This window comes from Rosa chinensis, chromosome 3 (assembly GCF_002994745.2).
Source record: "Rosa chinensis cultivar Old Blush chromosome 3, RchiOBHm-V2, whole genome shotgun sequence".
NCBI classification, from domain to species: domain Eukaryota; kingdom Viridiplantae; phylum Streptophyta; class Magnoliopsida; order Rosales; family Rosaceae; genus Rosa; species Rosa chinensis.
Window position 1 is genome coordinate 25799354 of NC_037090.1, and position 26638 is coordinate 25825991.

The window sequence follows — 26638 nt, forward strand, 5'->3', positions numbered from 1 at the left end:
AAAAAAAAAAATTGATCATTAACCTTAATTAACTACTATTACCTACATAGCTTGCAATCTAGCTTAGTATATTGGAACCTTCTATGGTAATTCAGGTATGACACACTCCGGATTTTTAATCATTAGATCTAAGTTTTTTTTTTTACTGAATACAATGGTTAAAATGTATGGAATATGTCATATTCATATTATTTTCATAGAATTTTCCTTCATCATTCTTTTGTGATCAGTAAGTAGATCATGCAACTTGTGTAAAACCAGAAATACACAATTTTAAAAGCACAATTCTACCTATTCAAAATTGCAAAGAACTAACAACGTCCATCACCATTTGAAGATAGAAGAATTACACAAAAACCCAGAAAGTACCCTCCATCATCATGTACAATATTTCTCCAAACCCCACCATTTTCAAAAAGACACAAGCTAATCGAGTAACTACATAATTAAAGGAAAAAAAAAATTACTCAATCCAGCCAATCACTACGCTTTCCTCACTCGAGACATGTTTTCATAGAAGAATGAGAAAGGTAAAGAGAAAAATTTGATCCAACACAGACACTAAACAACTACCGATCTCATGCGCTTCTGGCAAGCATTTCCTGGAATCTCCTGTAGGACTCCTGCTTCTCTAACATGAACTTCTCATGACAGCTCGCAATGAACAAATCGGCCAGCTTATCAATCTCATTCTCATCTGTCTCATCAGCCTCAGCCATGGATTTTTCATGCACCTTGTTTTCCTCCAGCCATTGGAGGTACCCCGAAAGCTGCGACTCGCCGCTGTCCTGATCATGACCGCCGCATTGCTCCTCGGTTGAAATTACGGAATTCCAATTCGAATCGTAGTACAAATGGCTTGTTGATGTGAGACCCTCGTAGACGCGGGCTGGCACGGGAAGAACGTGCGTGGAGGAGCACCAGTTGTAGTGCAGCCGGAACGAGCCGAAGAAGATCTTGTTCTTGTTCCTGCTCTTGCTCTTCTTTGTGGGGTAAATCAGTTGCATGGGCTGGCTCTCCTTAATGATTTGAATGAAAAAGGATATGGTTTTGGACTTGGTTTTGTTGAGATACCGAATTGCGCGGCACACGTGGGAGAAGATGAGGGTGTGGATAAGGGTTTTGAGCTTTGTCATGGAGCTTGAGGAAGAAGACGATGGTGGTGGTGATAAGGTGGAGAAAACTTGGATGGGAGGGAGGGTTTTTAGATTGGAGGGTCCAACCATTTTTTGTCTGTGTTGCGAAGTGTGTGACTGCCTGAGTGGCCCTCCTATTGAAATTTGGATTTATAAAGGGATTTGATTACAAGCTTGCCCCTCGACTTTTGGATTATTTAAAGAAGTGCCATCCAACTTTTGTGACCCAAGGGAAAATATGGCACTTTCGCCCTTTATGGGAATTTGAAAGCTGTGAAAGACTGAAAGGTTCTAATGTGAGACGACTCAGACGAGACCGGCGGTTAGCTTATTTGAAGTAGTGGCAGTTACTGTAATTTCAAGTAAAATTGGGGCTGGTTTTTGGGGAAGAGAAAGGGCGTGGTGTGACGTCTATTGCTGGCGCCAAGAACGCCCAAGATCCCAAGAGCAAGGGTAAGGGTAATTTAAATTAAAAGCAGCTCTCTCGTCCAAAAAAAGAAAGGATAATTAAGTAGCTCGAGAACGACTATTAAGGCTTAAACTTCCCCGAAATTACAAGCTTAAGAATATTATAATGTACGCACTAGCCAAGACTGTCATTTTTCCGGCCTATGGTTTGGCTGTGATACAAAGAGATCTCATCAAATGACAAAGTCCAACAGCAGGACTTCCCTACCCGAAAAAAAAACAGCAGGACTTCTATTTGTTTTAAAAGATTAACAAAATATCTTCACCATATGTGGACTTTATTTCAATAGAAAATGTGAAAAAAAAAAGTTCTAAATTTCAATACGCACATCTTTACGGCGTATGGATGAGAAAATTATAAAATCCGTAGGAATTTATAAATGATGGAATCTTTAACTCCATCAATCTAAAATTTCATTAATTGCCTCTTTTTCTTCTCCAACTCACATGCATGTGTGATAGGGATAAAAAGATTTAGGGATTCAACTGAAACCGAATTTGCACTAGGTGAAGAGGCTCAAATTCTTATGAGCTCTTACTTAAGATCTAACCTTCCAAATGTGGGGGAACACTCCACATTCTCGTGATTTAAAAATGTCTAATATTAATCTTGTAGATTATATTTTGATGTGCTTGACTTCAATTTTTATTGTAACGTATTACGAAAATGAGTAAATTTAGTGTGCTGCAATTGAACTACATGAGTAACATGTATTGATCTGAACCACAATTATCGTTCGTAATATAGCATATCATTTTGCAGTAAGTCAAGATAGTGATTGAGTTGCGAAAACTTTGGGATAGCTACCCACCTTCTAAATTGAGTTCTTTCGAGTTAAAGAATCACTTTCTAGTTGTTGTGGAATGTGGAACAATTTAGGAGATTCTATAGAAAAGTGTGGAGTTCTGATTTTAATGACAACATGCTATAGGGTGATCATTCCTTAATCCCTTATGGGGTCAAATCACAACGTTTAAAGTCTCAGGACTCTCATTTATATCAATAATTTTATAAGTATCATACTAAATTCTATCAATCGAATTACTTTTTTTAAGAAATACGAGACATCGAGGACATATTCTATCCATCTAAAGAAAATTGCATTACTACTAGTGGGAATTATTGAACTTTTGTGCAAATTTGCAGCAACAAAAAAAAAAAAAAAAAAAAAAATATATATATATATATATATATATATATATAGGGCCCTTCCACTAAGGGTTTTTTTTTTTTTTTGTCTTTTCTAGGGATAGACATTAGACAAACTTTTCTATTACATTTCAGCATCTCAACCGTTCAGTTTTTAGTCCATAATGTGTAGATCATTTCTTCAAATTTTCAGCCAAATCGGTGATCATTAAGATATCAAACTAGATTAAATCAATAGACAAACCAAATCTGTCAAATTTGAACCGTTCATACTTACAATTTTAAATGACAGTTTTGAATGCTTTAACGATAATCAATTTGACTAAAAATTTGTAGAAGCGATCTACATATTATAACCTAAAAACTAAACGGTTGAGATGCTAAAATATGATCGAATGTGCAGATGAGACTTAAAACTCAACCGTTCAATTTGAATACCTTAATGATCACCGATTTGGCTGAAAATTTGCAGAATTGATCTACACATTATGACCTAAAAACTGAACGGTTGAGATGACGAAATGTAATCGAAAAGTTAGTCTAATGCCCTATCCCTAGAAAAGACCAAAAAAATGGATCCCTTAGTGGAAGGGTCCTCTCTCTCTCTCTCTCTCTCTCTCTCTATACACACACACACACACAGAGGGCCCTTCTAGTGAGGGACCTTTTTTTTATATCTTTTCTAGGGATAGGGCATTAGACCAACTTTTCGATCATATTTTGACATCTCAACCGTTCAATTTTTAGGTCCTAATGTGTAGATCACTTCTACAAATTTTCAGCCAAATTGATTATCGTTAAGGCATTCAAAACTGCAATTTAAAATTATAAGTATGAACGGTTCAGGTTTGAAAGATTTGGTCCGTCCATTGATTTAAGATATCAAATCCATTGATTTAATCTAGTTTGATATCTTAGTGATCACCGATTTGGCTGAAAATTTTCAGAAATGATTTACATATTATGACCTAAAAACTGAACGGTTGAGATGCGAAATGTTATTGAAAAGTTTGTTTAATGCCTATCCCTAGAAAAGACAAAAAAAAAAGGGATCCCTTAATGGAAGGGAGCGAGGCATCGCTTTGAAATTTCAGAGCGAGGTTAGGGTTTATGGTCACTTTTCGGTCTCATATCCACATCTCAACCGTTCAGTTTTTAGGTACTAATGTATAGATCATCTCTGCAAAATTTCAACGAAATTGATGGTCTTTAAGGTATCTAACTCGCTTAAACCAATTGACGAACTGAATCTGTCCAACCTGAACCGTACTAGCTTTAAGGCAGTTATCAATGCCTTAACGACCATCAATTTGGCTGAAATTTTGTAGAGATGATCTATGCATTAGTACCTAGAAACTGAACGGTTGAGATGTGGATATGCGACCGAAAAGTGACCCTAAACCCTAACCTCGCTCTGAAATTTCAAAGCGATGCCTCGCTCTGGATAGGATCTGATATACATATATATATATATATATAGAGAGAGAGAGAGAGAGAGAGAGAGAGAGAGAGAGAGAGAGAGAGAGAGAGAATTTCATGTTTTGTCTTTTACAACACATATAATAAGTTTTGATATCACTCTAAAAAAAAACAAAGAAGAAGAAGAGGCTTTTTTTTTTTTTGAAATAAGGACGACAAACTATATGAACTGAAATTGAGGCTTTGATATCATGCTGTATTTTTCACTCTATATAAATCCAATTGGTTACAACTTGATCAAGATATAGCAAGTTCTGTAGACTCAAGACTTAGCTCGATGTGGAATATGGTCTCAATAAAACCCAAACCTTGATGTAACATATTCACTAATTAATTAAACCTTGATATTTAAAACCAATCTCAGCGTGTTTGTATGTTTATTGTAGACTTTAGATCGATAGAAACATTGACTTATTGCTGATCGAGATCGAAGGAAATATCAGCGATTACTGGGATGGTGCTTATCTGTCTAAGTTCAACTTTATCCTCCAACGTTTTTGTTGAGGAAAAGGAAATGATCACAATAATACAAGGTTTCTTGTGGACTAGGGAAGCAGCTACATAGAAAACATTTGAGTATGTGAATAAGATCCAAAAAAGATGATGGAAGGTAAACAACTCGAGAAGTTAACCCTTATTTAATTGTAGAGATTTGAAGCTGACATAAGTCATTTTTGCTAAGGTCAAGACCGAGTTAGTTCCCAATAGCTTGGTGATCGATATAGGAACATTGAAATATTACTAGTCAGCTATATCATATACACTATCTTATTGATCCTCAATTTCCAGTAACTTGCATTGAAATGATGTGTACATGAATGTACAAAAGTCACTTGCATTTGTTAAACAGAAAATTTAAAGACTGGGACATTTGACAATTGCTTTGCTGGTGATGAGAGAGACAAATTTGTACACAATTTCTTTACAAGTGCTGGGTTTTGACCCTGGTCTTGTGCACCAAAAATGAAATCATATTTCCACCAGAAATTAATTAATTTGATCAGTGTTTCCTATGCATGTGTGGTTGCGCATATATAATACGTAAAGTAGGTATGCTGTTTAACTAACCATGGTATATATTCAACTACTGAAGTAAACTAACCAAAGTGATCATCCTCTTATTGCGGCTCATCCTTTCAGTGTCGAGTGTCGACTGTGTTCAATTATTTTCTGGGCAGGTAAAAAGTTCATGCCAAACTTTGGACTTAATCAGGGACGTAGCCAGGATTTCTCAGAGGGTTGGACTAATTTTAGACTAACAAATATTTTGCGTAGAACTCTTTTTCAAGAATGTTCCAGATGACATTCTCAGTGCACGGAGGAGATGACATATCTCCAATATTTGCGGTTTTTTTTTTTTATCAAACTCCTTCATGTCTATTTCAGGTAGGAATATGAGCATCCTTATCTCCTCAGCCAACTCCGCCAGCTTGTCCTTAATCTGCAAAATCATAAATCGTGGTTTTTATGTCAAATTATTCTAACTAATGTAATGTTTGAATAATCCATTGAATCCTTGAGCAAATTTGGCATGAGGTTTGGTGCATTGGAATCAAGTTTGTCATGGAACCATCTGCATAACTGCATTCATATGGAAAGGTATTCAATCATTTGATTACTACATGATTTGTATTTGATGGTTTTATCTTTCATTTATGTGGAATTATGTGGAATCAGATTACTGTGCCATTCTGTGGATGATATGTATCTGTGCCATTCTGGCATTTGCTAATGGAAAAATCTATTAGACTGATTTAAAAAAAAAAAAAAAGTACTTAATTTTTCATTGGATAACATTAATGTTCATCTTCTCCACCCAAATTTTATTACTTTTTTTTGTTTGTCTTTTTGTTGCATCATCATTAATTCGTTATTTAATTTACAAAAACAATTAGGGTTAATTTTATCAAAATCTTGCAATATCCTTTGTAAACACCGAAAGTAAAAATTTGGAACCCTGAAAGAAAAAATCAATATTTTATTCATTGCTCATAGTTGTTAACTTACTAATCTTTTGATATTGATTGAAATAGACGAACATTGAAACTGGAATAAAAGATTTAAAAAATGGAAGTGAATCAGATTATGATTTTATTAGAAAATTTTAATATATTTTAGACTTTTTTATTGCTATAAATTAAATGAGAGATTTTCGTCAAATTTTGTATTTATTTAATTGTATATGTCATATAAAGATATTTCTGGAAAGAGAAATGGGTTAAATAAGTAAATTTAATAATTGAAATTAAAATGTATGGTGTAATGAGCAAGTACGATGAATAAAGAAAATGATATGGTGACAATAGCAACACCCTTTAATAAATGTCAATTCTTGTCTGTATCTCTTACTCTAGTACCACAGTAAAAGTTTGTAGGATAACCCTTCTAATCATTTTTGTTTAGATTCTAACCAATATAACCATCATTATAGCAAGAAGAAGTAATATAAATACTATTGCAACACATGCACAATACACAAATTCAAGGAGCAAAGTATATATCTTACATTTATTTTCATTTTTATTACTCGTGATGCATGGATTAGGGATTTAAAAATCAAATGCAAGATGTACAAATATACAATCACCTACATGGCTACATATTAATTAATTAGCTTTCATTATCAATTATTTGCACATTTAAGGCCATCTCCAGTAGCAGAGAGCTATATTGGAGCCAGGGCTATAATTTAGCTCAAAAAAATATTATTCTTTATTGATGAACTAGTAAACCATCTCCAGTAATGTAGGGATAAATTTTAGCCTTTAAAATATTTTATGGTTTTACGTTATGTTTTTCAAATTTATGATTTTGTTTGATTAATTTTTTAGACAAAAATTAATTTTTTAAGTTGTACGTTTGGATGAGGTATCTATGTGTTACTGTAGATAACATTTTTGGATAAAATGATTAAAAGTTTTATTTCATAAATTAAATCACTGATTGCAAAATGGATAGCAGAATTATGATATAATTGATAGCATAATTGTCTATCGTTGGATTGCAACAGTTGTGTAACATGAGCCATTGATTTTTTTTAAATCAATGCATCCATGCATGTGTCAACCCTTCCCCTTCAATAGATTTGTCTCTTTAAATCTGTTGGGTTTGTCTGTGGGTCTCGCCAGAGCTGAAGGGTCACATTTAGGGCTATTTTCTGTCCTCCCCACTGCCCTCTGGACCTGGACCCACGTTTAGCCATGTGGTTTTTTGCTTGCTGGAGTTCATAATTTTCAGAAAAGAGCCGGAGAGCCTAACTAGCCTCTCTTATCGGAGATGACCTAAGTTTATAACATAAATATTATGAGAATACTGTGTGCTCGAAAGCTGGATTTATTAGTTGGTTATTGATTCTCCTTTTGCCTCTTGATTTTCAAATCAAATCCTGCCAATGAGTCATGAAGAAGTACGAGGCAAGATTGTAGTGTGCTTGTCCTGACAGAAGCAGGTGCATTGAGAATCTGAAGAAACATCAACAAATAAAGAGAAAAAAACAATAAAGCAAAGGAAACAGTAGTCACAGTAAGGGGAGATTTCAGCCCTCCTCTAACTTTAGTAACAAAAAGATCACATTCAATCACATTGGAAGATTGGTATACATCACCTCTCCTTTATTTTATTCTCTCAGAATCACTTGTCTCCATCAGTGAAAGTCCCATGTAATTCAACATTTCAGCTTTCTATGTTTCTGATGAGCAGTTTCTGTGTTTCTCTTTTATTTGGGGTTCTTATCTGATTCCAGACTCTAAGCTACTTTGGTACAAAGTGCCCCCAGTAACCAAATATCTAGCTCTAGCTCTAAATTAATATCTATGATAAACAACAATAAATATAACTTTTTCACTACTACTATAATACTATATACATAAATATTACTCCAGAATTCAATTTCTGGTGAGATCCCAGAGGAACCTACTAATTAGTTAGTAGTCCCTTTCATTTTCAGCCAATAAAATCTCAGTAGCCTAATAAAATAAAAATGTTGTTGATCATTTGGACAAAATAATTCAATAATTCAGTACTATATATGACTATATATCCTTTAAAAAAAATTATATATATATATATATATATATATGTTCACCTGCAATTTAAATTTTATGCATGAGGTGGCCCAGTGACCATGGCGGCATCTCCTGCTTTTAAGCTTTTTAATATTCCTAAGCCCTTTTTGCAGAGTTGCCTCCTTGCTCAAAATTTAACAGTAATTAACACTTGCTTAGACGTTCTCCAGCTTGACCAACTGATAGGTCGGAAAAGAACCCTTGTTCTGATAATACTATTCCCAAATTTTAGTTAATGACTGGTTCTGTGGCAGTGCTACAGTCTCACATATAATACATGTAACCATTTTGGACTTGGCCACTTGGGTATATATGAACAAAAGAAATACGGTCAACGGATCACATCCTCTGCTTTCTGATCAATCATCTTTCCAATATATGTAAATAAAATCTAAATAATTAACCCTATACTCAAAATGCTTAATCCGTAAACCCTGAAACAAACAGTTGTTGGGGTATATTGAAGAAATATGAGAATGGAGAGAGTATATTTATGAATATAGAAAAAATGAAAAATGGAGAAAAGGAAAATAGATGAACAACTTTGCGGTACGACTTGAGTCGTTTCCTTAAAGTGTTATTTGCCCCCACTCAATTAGACCTGTAAATGGACCAGATTTTGATCCTGACCCGCTCCAGATCCGTGGCTATTGGACAAGTTTGGATCGAAAATTTTGATCTGTTGATCTGTTAATGATCTGAATCCGTTAACTCGTTTATTTAATGGATCAAATACGGATTTAGGTCAATCCGATTCGTTAATGATCCAGCTCATTTTCATAATAATAAAATGTATTTTTTTTATTAATATATTATTATTTTTGAAAAATATAAAATATGAAGATTTTCTAATACAAATTTTTTTTTGCAGAAATCTAAGGGACAGTTCATCACCCAAGATTCCAAGAAGCATCAAGAATTTTTGATAATGTACGTAATTCTACTTTTAGTGATACTTCTCATGTTGTTTTAATATTTTATTAATATCTTATGAGGTATCATGATATAAATTTAATATTATTATTTAAAATTTTAAAATATTTGAAATTATAAACGGGTTGAATTAGCGGATCGGGTATCCGCTAATCCGGCGGATACGGATTTGGATCGAGCTATCAATGATCCGCCGGGTTAACGGAGCGGGTTTGGATCGAATTTTTTATTTAGTAAACGGATTTGGATTTAGGTCAATCCGATCCAAATCTGATCCATTTACAGGTCTACACTCAATGAGTCTGCTAAAGGGTTCTCGGCAAATCACTTCCAGGATATAACAAAGTTTGAAATCTGCGATAAGCAAAATCGAAGAATTCCCTTAGAAACTACTAGAAGGAAATTGTATGGTTATAAGAGAAGAAGATGGAGAAGAGAGAAGTTAATTGCAGAATGATTTGATGATTGAATCTAGTGACATGTACTGTTGTTTATATAGAGATCAAGAAGTGCCAAAGACACTATAAAATGTAGGTACCTCTTCATAATTTTATATTATCTGTTCACTATAATCATAAATCTAATTATGTTTAATTGAACCATCACACGTCTTCATTTAATTATGTAAATATATTATATATATAATTGAAATTTCCAACAACAGTAGCCTCGTACCCCCTATACTCAAACTGCTTAATCCGCAAACCCTGAAACAAACAGTAGCCGCATAACCGATACTAAAAAGATTAGTGAAGGAACCCTTTTCATTAGAACAGTTGGGATCTAAAGTTTTGTTTCGGTTTAGCTGTCTCTAGCTAGCTGGCTGTATTCCAAAGACCAGCTTGTGCAGAGGTCACTAGCTAAGAGCATGTATTTACAGAACAAGATTGTGGGCTAAGAGGCTGGATCCTTGAACTACTCTACTTCTCCAATAAGCGAAATGTGATATATACACGCAGTTAGCTCTATGATGATGGAATTAAAGGTTTATATATTAAACGCATCCGGAAATGCAACTGCATAGTGCACGGAAAAGAATATGCATAATTCATTGTACATGCCAAAATGATGTCACCCCCAACAATCATTTGCACATGGAATAGGTTAAACGCAAACTTCGCATGATACAATCTAAATCCCACATCGTTTTCACCTATGGATTTGATTTTTTTCATGCACATGAAGTGTGTTATTAGTGTGGTTAGTGACAGTGGTGTGTGCATCAGCAAGTGACATACACATTTTGCCTACACAAGTTTCCAACTTTTACACAATAATTGATTAGTGCTTGTGACTGAGATGATGAAAAGATACTGAATCAGACTCAAGCTAAGCTTAACGGTAATGTTTCAAATTGGTAGTTACTTAAGCTTAAAGGCAGTGTTTCAGACCAGAAGATCGATGATGAAAAGCTTTTACTTTGGACTTCAACCATTCCCATTATTGGAGTTTGTTGAATCAAAGCCAGCTGTTGCTACCTCTTACAATATCGATTGTATGTTGGGGATGACGAATCAGAGTCCCAAATTTTGAATTCCCCTCCTCCAAATTGGTTTAACGTTAAATCTTGACATATGGATGACATGAAATTAAAAGAAATACCAGTACACCATGGAGTTGGGTTTGATGACTGGGTTGTTACGTATATAATTCAGTCAAGTCTGCTGGGAGTAGTTCAGTCAAGTCTGCAGGGAGTAGGAAGTTTCATAATGAAGAAGGCGTGGAATAGGATGACCTTTTGTTCAAGCCTGGACCGGTACTGTTATGATGGGATGACCTTTTATTTAAGGATTCCCACAGATGGCACCAATGTTAATGTCTGAGATTCAGCGATAGCCAAATCTTGTTAACGCTGGTCTAAACCTGGATAGCTATTGAGGAGGTCGTAGCGCTACCGTTACCTTTCAAGTAAAATACAAAGGGCGTCAAAGGAAGACCTCTGTTGGCGGTCTTCTCTACTCCGATGTCTAAGTCAGTTAGTGTATTTATGTTGACAGAATAACGTTACGTAAGTAATGAATGCGTAGTTAATGAGGAGAGAAGAATGGAATTTTCATAGGTGAGAGAGAGACTGATCTCTTCCTTATTTTAGATGTGGGACTGATGTGTTTTAGTTCCCAGCTTCTGATGCTTCAGCGAGATGATCTTGGCGTGGTGCGTGGTGCGTGGTAGCGCATCAGCTATGATCTCAAGCTTAGCCAGAGCTCAGGTGATAACCTGTTTGGCAGTGTTTCCGTAGGTCACACCCTTAATAGCACGCTATTGGTGCCGCTGGCGACAGTATGAGCGTGACTCATTATAGCTAATTATGCTTAGGCAAATGCTCATGTAAGTACATAGCCTGACTAGCCTTACACCACAAACGTAAGGACTTATTACCTACAAAAAGTGCAACCAGACTAAACAATAGAAATAAATAAAAACTTTGAAAAACAAACAACCAAGGCAAGGCCTAAGAAATGAGTCCAAACCCAAGCATCAATCTAGGTAGCAAGTAGATCACAGCCCGTGTGTAAAGCCTAGCCTAGTAGTTCTGAAAAGCCACCACCAACGTCCCACCTCTCCCTGTCGCACCACCACTTGCATCAGGTCACCACCCGCCGGTGCTCCTCTAACCTGGTTGCCCCAAGTCAAAGCACTACCAGCCACCTTACCCAAATCGGATTTGGAATGATTCACAGCTCCAACCCAAAAAAGAGCAACCATTAACCCACATCTCCGTCCAACCAGATTCAGAACCACCTCCATGGAACCCGTTTCCTCCGCCCTCTTCACCCCCAAACCAGCGACATCAGACAGGTTCCCCCCCCCAGTCCCCCAAACTTGGCCTGCACAAACAGAACCAGAGCCCCCTCAATGATCGTGATCTCTCCTAGCTACCACCTACCCCCAATCCCATTGATCCAGAGCAATACTTCCCCGATTTATAGAACCACGCTCACCTGTCAACAATAACAGCGTCAATGGACGAGCCATCGGATGAAGGCTAGAAGCTTTTTTGTAAACCTAGCGCCGCGACACTACAGAGTAATAGGTTTTTTTCTTGAGTATAGAATTGTTCTCTTATTATATACTAGCGTTCCTCTACACATGCTCTGCATGTGCAAAGTATTTCTTTTTTAGAAAATAAAAAATAAAATGTAATGGAAGAAACAGTTATTGTTTTTTTGACTTTGTCAAGGGGAACCCAAAGGCTTCCTAAGCCCAAGATAAACCCCTTCGGCTCATGTGAAATGCTCCAACTGTGCATTGCAGCACAGTGCCTGGCCACTTTGACAGCTTTGGGGTTCGAACCTAGGTTGGGGAGCACACCCAACTAAGCAAGAACCACTAGGCCACTTGCAGTGGTTTAACAGTTATTGTTGATAGATGACAGTAGGAGAGAAAAGTAGGTTGTCAGATCTTTTTTGTTTATTTTTCTTAATAAAAATATTTTTTTATAATTGTCATAATTGCCCTTGTGGTTTAATTAATTCTCAAAGTTTTTTAATCTTTTAGAGTTCTTTCTGTCAAAAATTTTGATTTTTCTAACAACACTTTTTCTTTTAATAATAGTATAGATTTTAACAATTTTTTTTTCCGGAATTTGTCAGGGCTGAGCTTTAGAGCTTAGCAAGAAGAACATGTCTACTAAAATAGGCTTGGAAGAGTTTGGCCCAATGGTTCTTCACATAGTTGAGATTAATCAAACCGTAACCAGGCTCATCATCACGGGCCATAAAACATTCACTTTTAGTATTGAATAGTGTAATGGAGTGACTTGGGCCGGCATTTATATTTTGAAAAGCAACAACCTTGGAAAAAATACAATCAGATGTCTCATTGAAGCTTTTTGGGATCAATAATCTTGGTACAATACAATTTCCATGCTCCATGAGTCCATGGAAGAGCAATTACTTGAAATGAAAGGTAGTAGATCACCCTCAATAGGTTCGTTGTTTGTTTATGAATCTGGACTGAGAGCAACATATTAATTCAACCATTCATCCTATGTATTACTTATCCATGTAAGAAAAAAATATGGTAAAATTTCATTTAGCCTCTCAAACTTTTACACCTTAAATTTTTTGTACCCATGTACTTCTAATTTCATTACGGTGTTCCTATACTTGCTGATTTAGCTTTATCCACTCATAAGGTACATAAGTTCCTGGCTTCCCAGCCATTTGATTGTCATGTATTGCAGGCATTTTCATGGCTCTACTACTTTACTTTTGGTTAAATCATACACATCAAAATTTTAGTTTATTTGGTGCTTTATTGGTTATTTCAGTTACTGGACACGGTTGTAAATGCTCTCACGGTAGTAGTAAAAAAAAATTAAGGAAGCTTCTCAACTGATACAGAGTTCTACAATATGACATGTCAATGTGAATGTCACGGGTTGTTTTACAAACAAGCTAAATATCATGGGAACGAGCAGGTACGATTATTTTAGTAGTGACTTTTTTTTTGTACCCTATAAAATAGATCATGATTTGCAACTTCGCTTGTATAAGGAAATAATAAATCATCTTCTCCTTTAAAAAACATATAAAAATAAAGTTAAGACTGTCAGCTTCGTGTATGGGTGATTGTTTAAAAGCAAGGGTAAAGGTGCTGTAATTTAATTTTATTACTTGTACTTTATAGATGTTCATTGAATTCCTCATTGAGGGAAATTTCTCTATAAAAAATTACATATAAGTGTCATTTTGAGACTTATATTAGTCATAAGGCCACCTGAATTTTTTTGTACACATATGGCCATTTTAAAGCTCAAAAACATCAATTTCTTTTTTATTATACCAATTTTGCCCTCAACTCTCTCTCTCTCTCTCTGGCGTTGCCGATCTGGAATGCCGAAGTCGACGATCTCAGGCTGTAAGCCGCCGACGACACTCTCGTTCGCCTACGAACCAAACCGAGCGACGGAAGCGTTGGTTGTCCAACGTCGTTGATCCAGCTTATCGGCTCATCTCCGGTGGCGCCACTCATCTTTTTACCTCTTTCTTCTCCCGATGAATTTCGTCAATACCTTACCGGTGCCGAATGTCCAGCCATCACGGTCAGTCTCTATTATCTCTATATTAGGGTTTTGAGTTGAAATTTCTAGGGTTAATTTGAAATTGGATTCAATTGGGGCATTGGATCTGACGATTTGTGTATATTCATTAATTGATGGGAGCATTGGTTGATTGATATTTCTGTGTGAAGTTTTATAGATTACTGTTTATAAAATTATGACTACTGAGCTATTCTAATCTACACAAATGAACGAGATGCAAAGACCAAGGTGTAGTTATGAAGCTAAAAAGCCGAGCGAGAGTCGGACTTCTCTCCATGATCAGTTTAAGCGGGCCTATGTAGCCAAAGAAGTTTTGCCAGGAAAGGGAATCAGCATTAAATTCTGATTAAATGATCTTGGTTTGGTTAATCTTAGTTTACTGTACGTTGGAGTTGCTCAGGTACTTAATCCTAATTTGTAGTGTGATTGATGCTTATGGCTGTGGACTAGGTTTTCTTGAATATGATATTCAATTGAAAATGTTCATATATTGTAAACAATATATTCCTGCCATAATGCCTGGTACTTATTGTACACAATGAAGATGCTATACGTGAGATTTACCAATGATATGTTCCTTTTGAAACACAATAGGAAATTTGTGAAAGTACCGCTACTTGATTTAAGTAACAGACCTTATTAGTGATCTTTACTAGAAGGGACAATTTACAATATGAATCAAACATATATTAGATGATGTTTAAGTATTGAAATTAGGTAGTGGAAAGAGTAGCCATAATCTAATGTTGCAAACGCTAGGGGTGTGAAGAGGCTTTGTAAGTCAGTTTGTTTTGCATGTTTAAGTTTACCTTGGTTTAGTAGCTTGAAATTTGAAGTGTCAGATAGAACTTCAATTTATGTGTTGCTGCTCTTTCTCCGCTGTGTAGCCAATGAAGTGGCTTTTGACATTTGTTGTAGTGGATTTTTAATACAATGACAGTAGTTTTCTATCCCTATGTTAGTATATTTTCAAGCTAATGTCAATAGGTTTTTGTTTTTATTTTGATTGATTTCAAGTCTACACTCTCTATAGTTGTTATAATGGCCTTTCAACACAGTGATAGTAGTTTTTTATCCCTAAGTTAGTATCTTTTCAATTTGATGTCAGTAGCTTTTTTCTTTTCATTTTGATTGATTTCAAGTGGTCTTTTGTCAATAGCCTATCAAATTGAAAGAGCATGATTTTGAATAAAATTCAATTTTCTTTTTGTTGTGATTTCGTATCTTTAGCATTTCTTGTTTAAGATTTGTGTTACACTATCAACATGGATAATCAATTGGTTTTGTTGCAATTAGTCTATATGTCCATAGCTTTTTATTACGGGTCTAGTACTTTTTTACATGTGTTATATTAGCTTTTTGTTTCTATGTCAGTAGCTTTTTATTACTGGTCTAGTAATTTTTTACGAGTTATAGTAGCTTTCTGTTTCTATGTCAGTAGCTTTTTGATTGCTTGTTTTTTATTATCTAATTGATAAAGATTGCTTGTTTTGTTGTATTTTTGTTCTTACAGAATTCTTCCCCTTTGCGTTGGCAATGGTTGATTCCGAAAATCATGTGAACTTGAGTAGTGGATCCTTCATTGACCAAGAGATCATCCGGCCAACCAGGAAATTTTGAAATGAAGCTTGGTGCTGTAGGTGGCAAAATAATATTCTTATGGTTAGTGTAGTGTGGTAGAGCTTGACAACAAGAAACTTCAACGGAGGCCATTTGAAAAATGATAGTAGCATTACAACATTGACAATAGCTTTATACAACTATTGTAATAGCTTTTCACAACAATGGTAGTGACTTTTTACAACTATTGAAGTAGTTTTTTACATAGATATATCATTGTTGAACCCTGGATACTTTTTGTTGCATTGAATATGATTTCTTTCCTCGATTGTAGTAGCATTTTTATTTTGGTTGTATCTTTTACATTTCTATGGCTTTGTTAGTCTCTAAAAATAGTTTTCTCAGTCTTTGGGAGTAGCTTTTGTTCTGCTTGGTAGTAGTTTTTGTTCTGCTTGGTGATGGTGAGAGTAGTTTTTATTACTGATGAGAGTAGCTTTCTGGTATTGGTGACAGTAGCGTTTGTTGCTGGTGATGGTGAGAGTTGCTTTTATTACTGGTGATTGTGACAATAGCCATTTGTTGCTTGTGAGAATATCTTTTTGTGTCGGTGACAGTAGCTTTTGTGACCTTGCCGGAAATCTCACCAGCGTAGCTTTTGTTGCTAGTAATAGTAGCTTTTATTGCTAGTGATGGTAGTTTTTGTGACCTTCCCGGAAATCTCACCAGCGTAGCTTTTGTTGCTAGTAACAGTAGCTTTTATTGCTAGTGATAGTAGCTTTTGTGACCTCGCCGGAGATTGCCGGAAATCTCACCAGAGTAGCTTTTGTTGCTAGCGACAGTAGCTTTTGGTGTTAGTGACAGTAGCTTTTGTAGTCGCTGGAGTTCGCCGGAGACCCACCGGAGTTGGCCGGAGACCCGCCGGAGTTGACCGGAGACCTCGCCGGAGAAAAGAGAGAGAATAGTTGTTGACTTTTTACTCTAGTGGCATTTATGTAAATATGTTAGTTTTTATATCCAAAATATAACACCATTTTTAATCTAGTGGCCTTATGAGGGAAAAAAATTAGTTGGTGGCCTTATGGCTAAAAAAACATTCAAATGTGCACTTATATGTAATTAACTCATTTCTCTATATTAGTGTTTGAGCCCAAAAGTATTTTTGGCAATATCCTTTTAGAGGGTTTAGTGTAGCGGGTTGATACTTGCGGCCCAAAATTAAGCTTGCTTGAGTTTGGGTTATAACTTCACCCATTCCGAGATTCATAAGGAAAATGAGCCATTCTTGGAATCAAGTAGCGGAAAATGAATAGGAAACTTCAATCAATAATCCTTCTATGTCAAGGAACAGTTGAAACCCTAAGGTATAAATACCAGGTTTCAAACGACAGAAAGGACAACTTTCAATCAACTAATCTCTCAGATTATCAAAGTCTCTCCGGAGCAAACCTACCTTCAACCTAGTTGAAAACCAGCGAAGCAAGGGTAACACCCTCGCAACCCAACGAAGCTAAAGTCACGCTTTAGCAAATCCGTGCTTTCTCCTACTTCCCGGTGATTGCTCTGCTTAACCTACAACGTTAAGTATCGACTCGGTGACGCAAGAGATCACACCACGAGCCCTTATCTGTAAGGCAAGATGTCATTTTCCGGAAGGCATAGAAAAGAACCTGGTGCCGAGGTTGGTGCTCTCCTCCTCCATAGCATTTGATCAAGAAGTCAGGTCAATGGATTCTCCGACGACTGCACCCCACAGTGCTGGCACGCCTGCGCACTCAAAAAAGACTGTTTGCACGCCATATTGGTTTTGGAGCCAAACATTTTGGCACTCCTAGTGGGACCTGCATAGCGTTTCTTCGCAATCGCCACCATTGGGAAGTGTTAATGTCTAAAAGTCTAGCGGTAGCTGGACTTTAGTTAACGCTGATCCGGCGGGCGGATCGATACTTCTGCTGTTAGTGATTCCGGTTACCTGTCAAGTAAAATACAATGGGCGTCAGAGGGAGACCACGCTGGGCGGTTTTCAACTCTCTGATGCCTAAGTTAGTCAATGTATTTATGTTGACAAAGTAACAGTAGGTAAGTATTGAATGCGTAATAAATGAGGAGAGAGGAGAGGACCTTTTATAGGTGAGGAAGAGGATGATCTTCTCCTTGTTTTCGATGTGGGACTGATGTGCTTCAGTTCCCAGTTTCAGTAGCTTCTGATGCTAACTTGACACGACGCGTGGCGGCGCGTCGGCGGTGCTTTGGGGTTGATCCGGGGCTCAGGCGGTAACCCGGCTAGCTGTCTTTACGCCAGTCACTTATATGGTGGGCGTTGGTACCCCTGGCGGTACAATGAGCGTGACTCATTATAGCTAATTATGCTTGCAAATGCACATGTATGTACAAGTCCCCCAAATCCCCAGTCAAGGAGGGCAATCTTGGTTGGGGAGTTGATCGGCGGTTTGAAGCGTTTCTCCCGCTAGACTTTGCAGAAGCATAATTAGCGTCAGTGCGTCGTCAACCATGGATTTACTGAGCAAACGCTTTGTGCCCTTTCGGGTGGGCCCCTGCTAGGCCCCCAGGGAGTCCCCCACTCCCCGGCTAAGATGGACCTCCGGATGGTCGCTATTATTGTTTGTTGAGGGGGAGCTGCACGGAGCAGCGCTGCACGGAGCAGAGGGTGTTGGGTTGCGAGCCCAATCTTAGCACCCAAGTGACGGGGGTCAACGTACCTGATCAGGGCTGTCGTAGACTGTTGACTAGTCCCCGTGTCCCGTAGGGACATTCTGACCGTAACTCCGCGTGGCGGCGTTGTCAGAGAGGCGTGGCCTCTGGATCCACCGCTGGCGGAAGTCCCCCCGCTAGATTTAGCAGGAAGCAGCGTCAAGTAGACGTGCTTGGTGGTATTTTATTGAGCGGTATTGCGCTGAATAAAGTACGCAGTTTGTCAGGTGAGAAAGGGGGTCCGCTAGCGGTGTGCTGTGTAGCGGAGGACGCCCCGTTTACGGAATGACGAGAGAAGTTCCGTTGGAGACTTTGATGGTGACAAAAGAAGTTCCGCTGGCGGGGTTTCGCACAGCGGAGACCCCGTCACTTGGAGGATGACAAGTGAAAATCCGCTGGCGGGGTTTCGCTCAGCGGAGACTCCGTCACTTGGAGGATGACAAGTGACGATCCGCTGGCGGGGTTTCACTCAGCGGGGACTTGGTCTCGAGAAATGACGAGGGAGTTCCGCTGGCGGGGTTTCGCTCAGCGGAGACTCCGTCACTTGGAGGATGACAAGTGAAAATCCGCTGGCGGGGTTTCGCTCAGCGGAGACTTCATCTCGAGAAATGACGAGGGAGTTCCGCTGGCGGGGTTTCGCTCAGCGGAGACTCCGTCACTTGGAGGATGACAAGTGAAAATCCGCTGGCGGGGTTTCGCTCAGCGGAGACTTCGGGCGGTTCTTTACGAAGTCATCCCAACTGTTTAACACGTGTCGAACCTATAGTGGGTTAGCGTGCGTAGGCTTGTCTCCTAAGCCTGTCCGTCTTCTAGCTTTTAATGACATTAATTGTGGGTTTCATAACCGAGGTAACGCCTCGGGTACTCCGGAGAGTGAGTGGGGACTGATGACACGTGTACGGCTGGTACGTGATGCCGTTATGGAGCGGACGGCTTAGGACGCGTTGATGCCGAGATAAAAAAGGTGGGGGGGGGGGGGGCCTTGGGAGATTTGCCACTTTGCGAAAATTTGAAAACCTAGTCGTCGTCTTCGAGTTCTGTTTGTCCGAGACCGGAGAGAGAGACTGCCGGAGCGTGGGTATACCGTTTCCAGAGAGACGTCGATCGTCACCGTGCACGACCGTGTTGGAGATTGCACCACTGAGGTTGGTACCTGGATTTCCCTTTTGTTTTTGTTTTAGTGGGTCTGCTTATTTCTGGGTTTTGCTGTTTTTGCGTTTCTGAGATGACTGCTGGTTTTGCTGGGTGTGTTCTGAGGTGTGAATGGGATTTCTTTGGGGGGGGGGGGGGGGGGGGGGTTGGATTATGGTTGGCTAAGCGTTGGTGGTTAAGAAATAGATAGCCGAATCTGGGTTGAGTGCGTCTGTTTTGTACTTTGGAGTTTTCTGGGTTTTGTTGTTGATACCTTTGGCTATGTCTGATGTGAGAGTAGGTTAGATCTGTATTTATGCTAACTGATGTGGGTTTTAGGGTTTGGGATGGCTAACGTTATAGAGATTTCGAGCAGTGAGGATTCCGGGTCTGACGTGTCGTTCAGCGCGGCGGATAGGATTTTTATTGATTCGTTGCGTCCGTCTGCCCATGCAGGAACCTCACTGCCAGAACCGCTAGAAGTTGAGCCTCTTCAGACCATCCTTTGGGACGTAGCTATGGGCCGTGGTTCGTGTCCAGAGAGCTCTAGGGCGGGTGAGGCCGCTGTCGCCAAAACTAGGCGCGACGAGCGCTTGGCAAGCAATAGTGCTGCTAGCGGCTCTGCTGGCGAAGAGGAAGTAGCGGGGCAGAATGCCGAATCAGCGTGGTTTCTTTCCGATGGCACCGCCGTCGACGAGGCAGGTGGGCGGATGACCGCCGCTGCCGTTAACCGGATGAAACAGACGTTTCGGTTGCCGGGGTCGGTGAAGCTGCGCCGGCCGACAGCGGATGAAAAGGCCTCGATTCTCCAAGCGGGCTTTGCTGCCGTTCACGAGGCGATATTCCGTCAAGGGCTGACATTCCCGCTGGTGCCCAACCTCCAGATATTGGTGTGCGAGTTTGGCCTTGCGTTTGGTCAGATTTGCCCCAATATGTGGCGGTTAATGTTGGCCCTGAACTCCCTTTGGCGGTTATCCGGGTGCGAGGGGCCGACTGTGGCGGAAGTGCTTTACTTTTACGAGTTGGTGTATGTGAAGCGCCGAGGCTGCAAAGGGCAAGTGAACTTGAGTCGCCGGCAGGGAGCGCCAAAGCTATTTGAGAATCTAAGGGACTCAATGTCCTACTGGCGGGGGACCTTCTGCGTTGCTACAGACGGTTGGGAGTACCACGCCAGATCGAATGAGGAAGGGCCGACATTTAGGATCAAGTCTGAGTTCCAACCTATTCGAGGTTGCTGTCCGGTTTCCGCTGAAAGTATTTGGCGTGCTGACGTGCTTGCACTTGTATTCCTACTAACGACGTGTTTTTTTTTTTTTTTTTTTTTTTTTTTTTTGTGCAGCGGGACTTCGGTACACGCTAACGCGCGAAGAAGAGTGTCGCGTGGCGAGGATCAGGGGTTGCTGGCGGAACCGGAACTTGCTTGATTTCCGCCTGCTGACTGGTTGGGAGTTGCTGGTCGACCTGCGACTAACACGCTCCATTGGTGAGGAGTCTACCCTGTCACATCGTACTATATTTTTGAATTGTGTCTTGACTGGTGGCTGTCGTTTTTCTTTTTAGAAACTCCGCCGGGCAACAAATCGAGTCGCGACGCATTTGAGAAGGCGATGGATCGGGCGGAGATAGAGAATTTTTTGGAGGCGATGTACGCCGAGGGGCTAACGGCCCAGCAGACTGTAGTGAACCCCGAGACGTTGGCGCTGAGCCAGTCCGAGGTTCCGGTGGTGATGCCGATGCCGCACCAGTCTCATCTTGGTGAGGATGGTCTCCCTGTAGTGCAGGCGGGGACCCAGACGGTCGGCGGGGATCAGAGGGGAAGCGCTGCGGCCGGGCCACAGAAGGAGCGGATGCCTGCCCAGAGGCGTGGCCCTCAAAAGGTGGTTCAACCGACTGAAGAAATTGTGACCAGGGAGGAGCCGCCAGTAAGGGCGACGAGGGCCGCCGCTGGGAGCCAGAGATCGCTGGAGAGAAAGCGCCGGACGGCTGAGTCTCCTGACGAGGAAGAGGGAGATGATTTGGTGGTCGGGGCCCGCTGCCAGAAGAAGGCCCGACAGGCTCCCTCGAAAACTGCGGCGGTGGAGGGAGAGGCGCCCGCCGTCAGTGATCTGGACTCCTTCGCCGAGTATGCGCCATTTATGACAGAAGGGGAGCGGGAGTTCCTCTTCCATCTGTGTGAGCGGCTGTGGTTCGGCGGTCTGGCGGGCATATCACGCCCGACGGCAATTGACCAATCGCCCTTCAGCTCGGCGTTTGGTCAAATATCGGTGGGATTACACGATATGTTCGTGGCGGCGTCGAAGCAGCCCCGGATTGAGGAAGAGCTCAAGGGAGAAATTGGAGGTCTCCAGAGGGAGTTGGCGGAGGCAAAGGAGAGACTGGCGGAGGTCGAGCGGGCGCTGGCCAAGGCGGAGTGTGATTATACGGACGCCCGCGGCAAGCTTAATGCGGCCATCCGGCGGGACCTGGAGAGGAATGAACACGTCTCCAAATTGGAGCAGGAGAACGCGCTGCTGCAGGAGCGGATAGACGATAAAGATAAGAAGCTCATTGTAGTGCAGCGGGAGTCCGCCGACAGGATGACCGAAATGAAGCGGCTGGGGGGTGAGGTTACCCGCCTGAGAGCTGAGGGGAGTACCGCTGCGGCCGCTGCTGTTGAAGCGTTCAAGCAGTCGGCGGAGTTTAAGAAGACATTGATCGAAGCGGCGAAGTCTGGGGCCCGAGCCAATATAGACCTGTTGAAGCGGAAGGGCGCCATTGACTTTGTAAAGGCGTCACAGCCTGACGTGCCGCCGGCCGAGAGTGTTCCGGCGGAGACAGAAGTCGTGCCTGCCCCAGCTGTAGGTACCTACTCGGGCAGCGGGGAAAGCGGCCCTCATCCGACGGAAGGGTCCCAGCAGACTCCCCAGCAGACCCCGTCGGAGGTGTCACGTGCCGGATTTCTGGAGGCACACACCCGGGCGGACGGCACCATGGAGACCCCCAGTCCGACAGCTCGAGGGTCCGATCAAGCGAGCCGATCGGTCGCGCCGCCGCCTGTTGAAGCAGGAGAGGCCGAAGCCAACCGCTGAAGCTATCCGAGACCCTAGTTTTTTCCTGCTTTCCCTTTTTGTTTGTAGCCGCTGAGGCACATCAGTTTGTAAAGAATTTTGGGGCGTAACATAAATTTCTGACTTGGTTTGCCATGATGTATGTGTAGTGTTTGAGTTATATTTTTCTTTTGTCGATCAATGGAACATTAAAGGAATTAAGATTGGTCCAAGTGCACCTCGTAGCGGACGAGGTCCGCCGACGATTGCTGGCGTTGCCAGTTGCCCTCAGTGCTAGACTTGGTAACAATGGTTTGAATAATTCCTCGTTTCATTGATAGCTGACTGATCAGTGTACAAAAGCGGGGTAGTACCCGTTGGGTAGCTTCCTTTAGCTAAATATTTGAACAAAAAATTTAGCTAAGTCAAGATGCTCCTGGGTAGGGTTCTGACTATTTGTAGTAATACAGAAGGTGTTCAGTATTCCAAGGGCGGGCCGATGTGACGCCGTCCTTGTCCATTAAGTAGAAGGTGCCTGGGCTAACGACTTCCACAATTTTGTACGGGCCTTCCCAAGTTGGGCGGAGTTTTGTCGGCGGCGGAATGACTTCCTTCATGACCGAGTCCCCCAGCTGGAGGTTCCGGGCCTTGACCCTGGCGTTGTAGAAACGTGATACCCGTTGTTTGTTTTGTAGATTGTGTAAGTGGGCCTTGCGTCTTTTCTCTTCCAGGAGGTCCTTGTCCAAGTTGACGCCGGCGCTGTTGTTCTCTGGGCAGTAGCCTTCGACTCTAGCGGTAGGTTGAGTAACTTCAATGGGTAAGACAGCCTCTGTGCCGAACATCATACAAAAAGGAGTTTCTCCGGTGGCGGAGGTTGGAGTTGTTCGTATGGCCCACAGAACCTCTGGGAGCTTTTCCGCCCATAAACCCTTGGCGTTGTCGAGCTTCTTTTTTAACAACTTTTTGATTATCTTATTTGCCGCTTCGACCTGGCCGTTGGTCTGGGGGTGGGCGACAGATGCAAACCTCAACTTGGTGCCCAAGTTGGTGGTGAAGGAGATGAGCTCGTCATTGTTGAACTGTGTGCCGTTGTCTGTAATGATTGTGTGTGGGACACCGTAGCGGCAGTAGATATTCTTCCAAAGGAAGCGAATTACCTTGGCGGTAGTTATTGCCGTTAGTGGCTCTGCCTCTATCCACTTGCTGTTGTAATCGATGGCAACAATGATGTATTTGAACTGACCCTTGGCCGTTTGGAATTTTCCCATCAGATCAAGGCCCCATGTGGAATGAATCCATGGGCCGACGATGATTGACAGTGGTTCCGCTGGTGCGTGTGGGAGATCTGCAAACTGTTGGCATTTGTGGCAAGACCTCGAAATCTGCCGGGCGTCATCACCAAGTGTGGGCCAGAAGTACCCTTGTCGCATTGTGCGGTTGGCCAGGGATCTGGCGCCCGAGTGGTTTCTGCATTCCCCGCCATGGATTTCCGCTAGGACAACCCTTCCTTCCTCTGGGGTTAAACAGCGGAGGTTAGGATGGGTGAACCCCTGGCGGTAGAGCTTGCCGTGCTGGATGTTGTAGCGGGTTGCTCTTCGCTGGAGCTGTCTTGCCTGTACCTTGTCTTCTGGCAACGTTCCGTTGCGTTTATATGTAATGATCTCGTCCATCCAGCTGGGGTTGACCTGAACGTTGAAGATTTCCGCCAGGGTCTTTGTGATACTTGGCTTGTCAAGATACTCCACCCTTGTGTCCGCCGGACTCTGATGCGGTTGGGCGGTTGCCAGTCTCGCCAGTGAATCAGCCTTGGCGTTCTTTTCCCTGGGGATTTGTGTGATTGTGTGTAATTTGAACTTCTTTAGCAACGTCTTTACGTACCCCAAATATGCCGCTAGCTGCTGGTCCTTGGCTTGGAAGCTGTCGTTGACCTGATTGACGACTAGTTGGGAGTCGCTGAATATGTTGACGTTGTCAGCTCCGGAGTCAATGGCGAGGAGTAGACCGGCTATGAGCGCCTCGTACTCCGCCATATTGTTTGAAGCTTTGAAGTTGAATTTCAATGCGTACTCTGCGTTCAGTCCCCCGGGTCCGGTTAAGATGACTCCGGCACCGCTGGCCTTGGCATAGGCGGATCCCTCTACGTGGAGGTTCCAATCGGACTGTGGGGGAGTTGTCTCTGCACTGGCTACTATTTCTGTTGCGGACTTTGTTTGAGTACTGGGTTCCGGCTGACGCTCGGTAAGTTCAGCGATGAAGTCCGCTACTGCCTGGCCCTTCATGGCTGCTCTTGGCTTGTAATCTATGTCAAATTCACTGAGCTCGATGGCCCACTTGCTGAGGCGCCCTGAATGTTCAGGGTTCTGCATCACCTGTCTCAGCGGTTGATTAGTTAGCACATGGATTGTGTGCGCTTGAAAATATTGGCGGAGGCGCCTGGCGGCAACGATGAGTGCAAGAGCTAGCTGCTCCAAGGGTGGATATCTTGTTTCTGCCCCGTTCATGCCTCTGCCGGCGTAGAAAACTGGGAGCTCGTCCTGTCCCTCCCGCCGGACAATGGCGCAGCTCACCGCCGATATTGATACCGCTAGGTATATGAACAGTGTCTCTCCTTGCACAGGGATAGAGAGTAGTGGGACTGCCGCTAGGTAATCCTTCAAGCCCCGAAATGCCGTCTGACATTCTGGGTTCCAGTTGATGACTTTCTTGTGAGTCGTTTTGAGGAGTTTGAAAAATGGGGCACACCTGTCAGTGAGCCTGGAGATGAATCGAGAAAGGGCGGTTAACTTGCCTTGGAGGCACTGGACATGTACCTTATACTCAGGGTCCGCCAGGTCGAGTATGGCCTGTACCTTGTCCGGGTTAGCCTCGATTCCTCGTTCACTGACGATATAACCCAGAAATTTGCTGGCGGTGACGCCAAAGAAGCATTTTTCTGGGTTGAGGCGCATGCCATAGGCCAGGAGGATGGTAACTATGATCTTGAGGTTTGCCACATGTCCGCTGGCCTTTATACTCTTGACCAACATGTCGTCCACGTAGACTTCGATTATCTTGCCCAAATGTTCAGCGAACATAGCATTCATCAACCGCTGATAAGTTGCACCGGCGTTCTTCAGACCGAAAGGCATAACGTTGTAGCAGTACAGGCCTTTGTCGGTGGTGAATGTGGTACACTCCTGATCGCTGGGATGCATCTTGATCTGATTGTAGCCGGAGAAAGCGTCCATCATGCTGAGGAGTTCATGCCCGGCTGTTGCGTCAACCAGCTGATCAATGCGTGGTAGAGGGAAACTGTCCTTTGGGCATGCCTTGTTGAGATTTTTGAAGTCGACACACATCCGCCACTTGCCGCTAGGTTTCTTGACCATGACCAGGTTGGAGATCCACTGGGGATAGACTACCTGGCGGATGAATCCCATGCCCTGGAGCTTGGCGACCTCCTCCCCTATGGCGCGGTATTTCTCCTCGTCAAAGGCCCTTCGCTTCTGCTTGATAGGATAGAAGGATGGCTTGATGGTTAGCTTGTGTGTGATGATTTCAGGAGAGATACCTGGCATGTCTGCATATGACCATGCAAAGACGGCGGCGTTGTCCCGTAGGAATTGAGTGAGTTCTGCCGCCACCTCTGGGTCTAGCTGAGCTCCTATGCGGACTGTCCGCTCTGGGTGCTCGTCGGAGATGCTGATGACCCTCAACGATGTTTCTGGATTGACCGGCTCCTTCTTCACATACTTCTTCTCCTCATCCCTAGGATCCTCGAAGATATCTGGTGGCGGTGCCTGATTTCCTACCGTTAGGATTTCGTGGCGGTGGGTTGACCGCGCAATGGCGGTTGAGTAGCACTCTCTTGCCAATTGCTGACTTCCCTTGACACAGCCCGTGCCGTTGGGTGTGGGGAACTTCATGAGAAGCATGTATCCGGCGATGATGCATTT

The 26638-nt window shown here is 42.1% G+C and overlaps 1 protein-coding gene and 2 long non-coding RNA genes across 3 annotated transcripts; 2 read left to right on the forward strand and 1 right to left on the reverse strand.

Moving 5' to 3' along the window:
- Nucleotides 1–271: 271 nt before the first annotated feature.
- LOC112193036 lies at nt 272–1273 on the reverse strand. Its single transcript, XM_024333046.2, has one exon. It carries the CDS (start codon nt 1224–1226, stop codon nt 579–581), a length of 648 nt encoding a protein of 215 aa, XP_024188814.1. The 5' UTR covers nt 1227–1273; the 3' UTR covers nt 272–578.
- Nucleotides 1274–5655: 4382 nt separating this feature from the next.
- On the forward strand, nt 5656–9749 carry LOC121052038. The gene is made up of 3 exons (XR_005807828.1): nt 5656–5832; nt 9169–9227; nt 9516–9749. It is a non-coding gene; the product is annotated as an uncharacterized LOC121052038 (long non-coding RNA).
- A 4238-nt stretch (nt 9750–13987) lies between these two features.
- Nucleotides 13988–16173, forward strand: LOC112194762. Its single transcript, XR_002934141.2, has 2 exons — nt 13988–14677; nt 15791–16173. It is a non-coding gene; the product is annotated as an uncharacterized LOC112194762 (long non-coding RNA).
- The last annotated feature ends 10465 nt before the right edge of the window (nt 16174–26638 follow it).

Bases quoted from the DNA above. Each gene is read 5' to 3' on its own strand.
- LOC112193036 (XM_024333046.2), bottom strand. From the start codon at position 1,226: ATGGTTGGACCCTCCAATCTAAAAACCCTCCCTCCCATCCAAGTTTTC.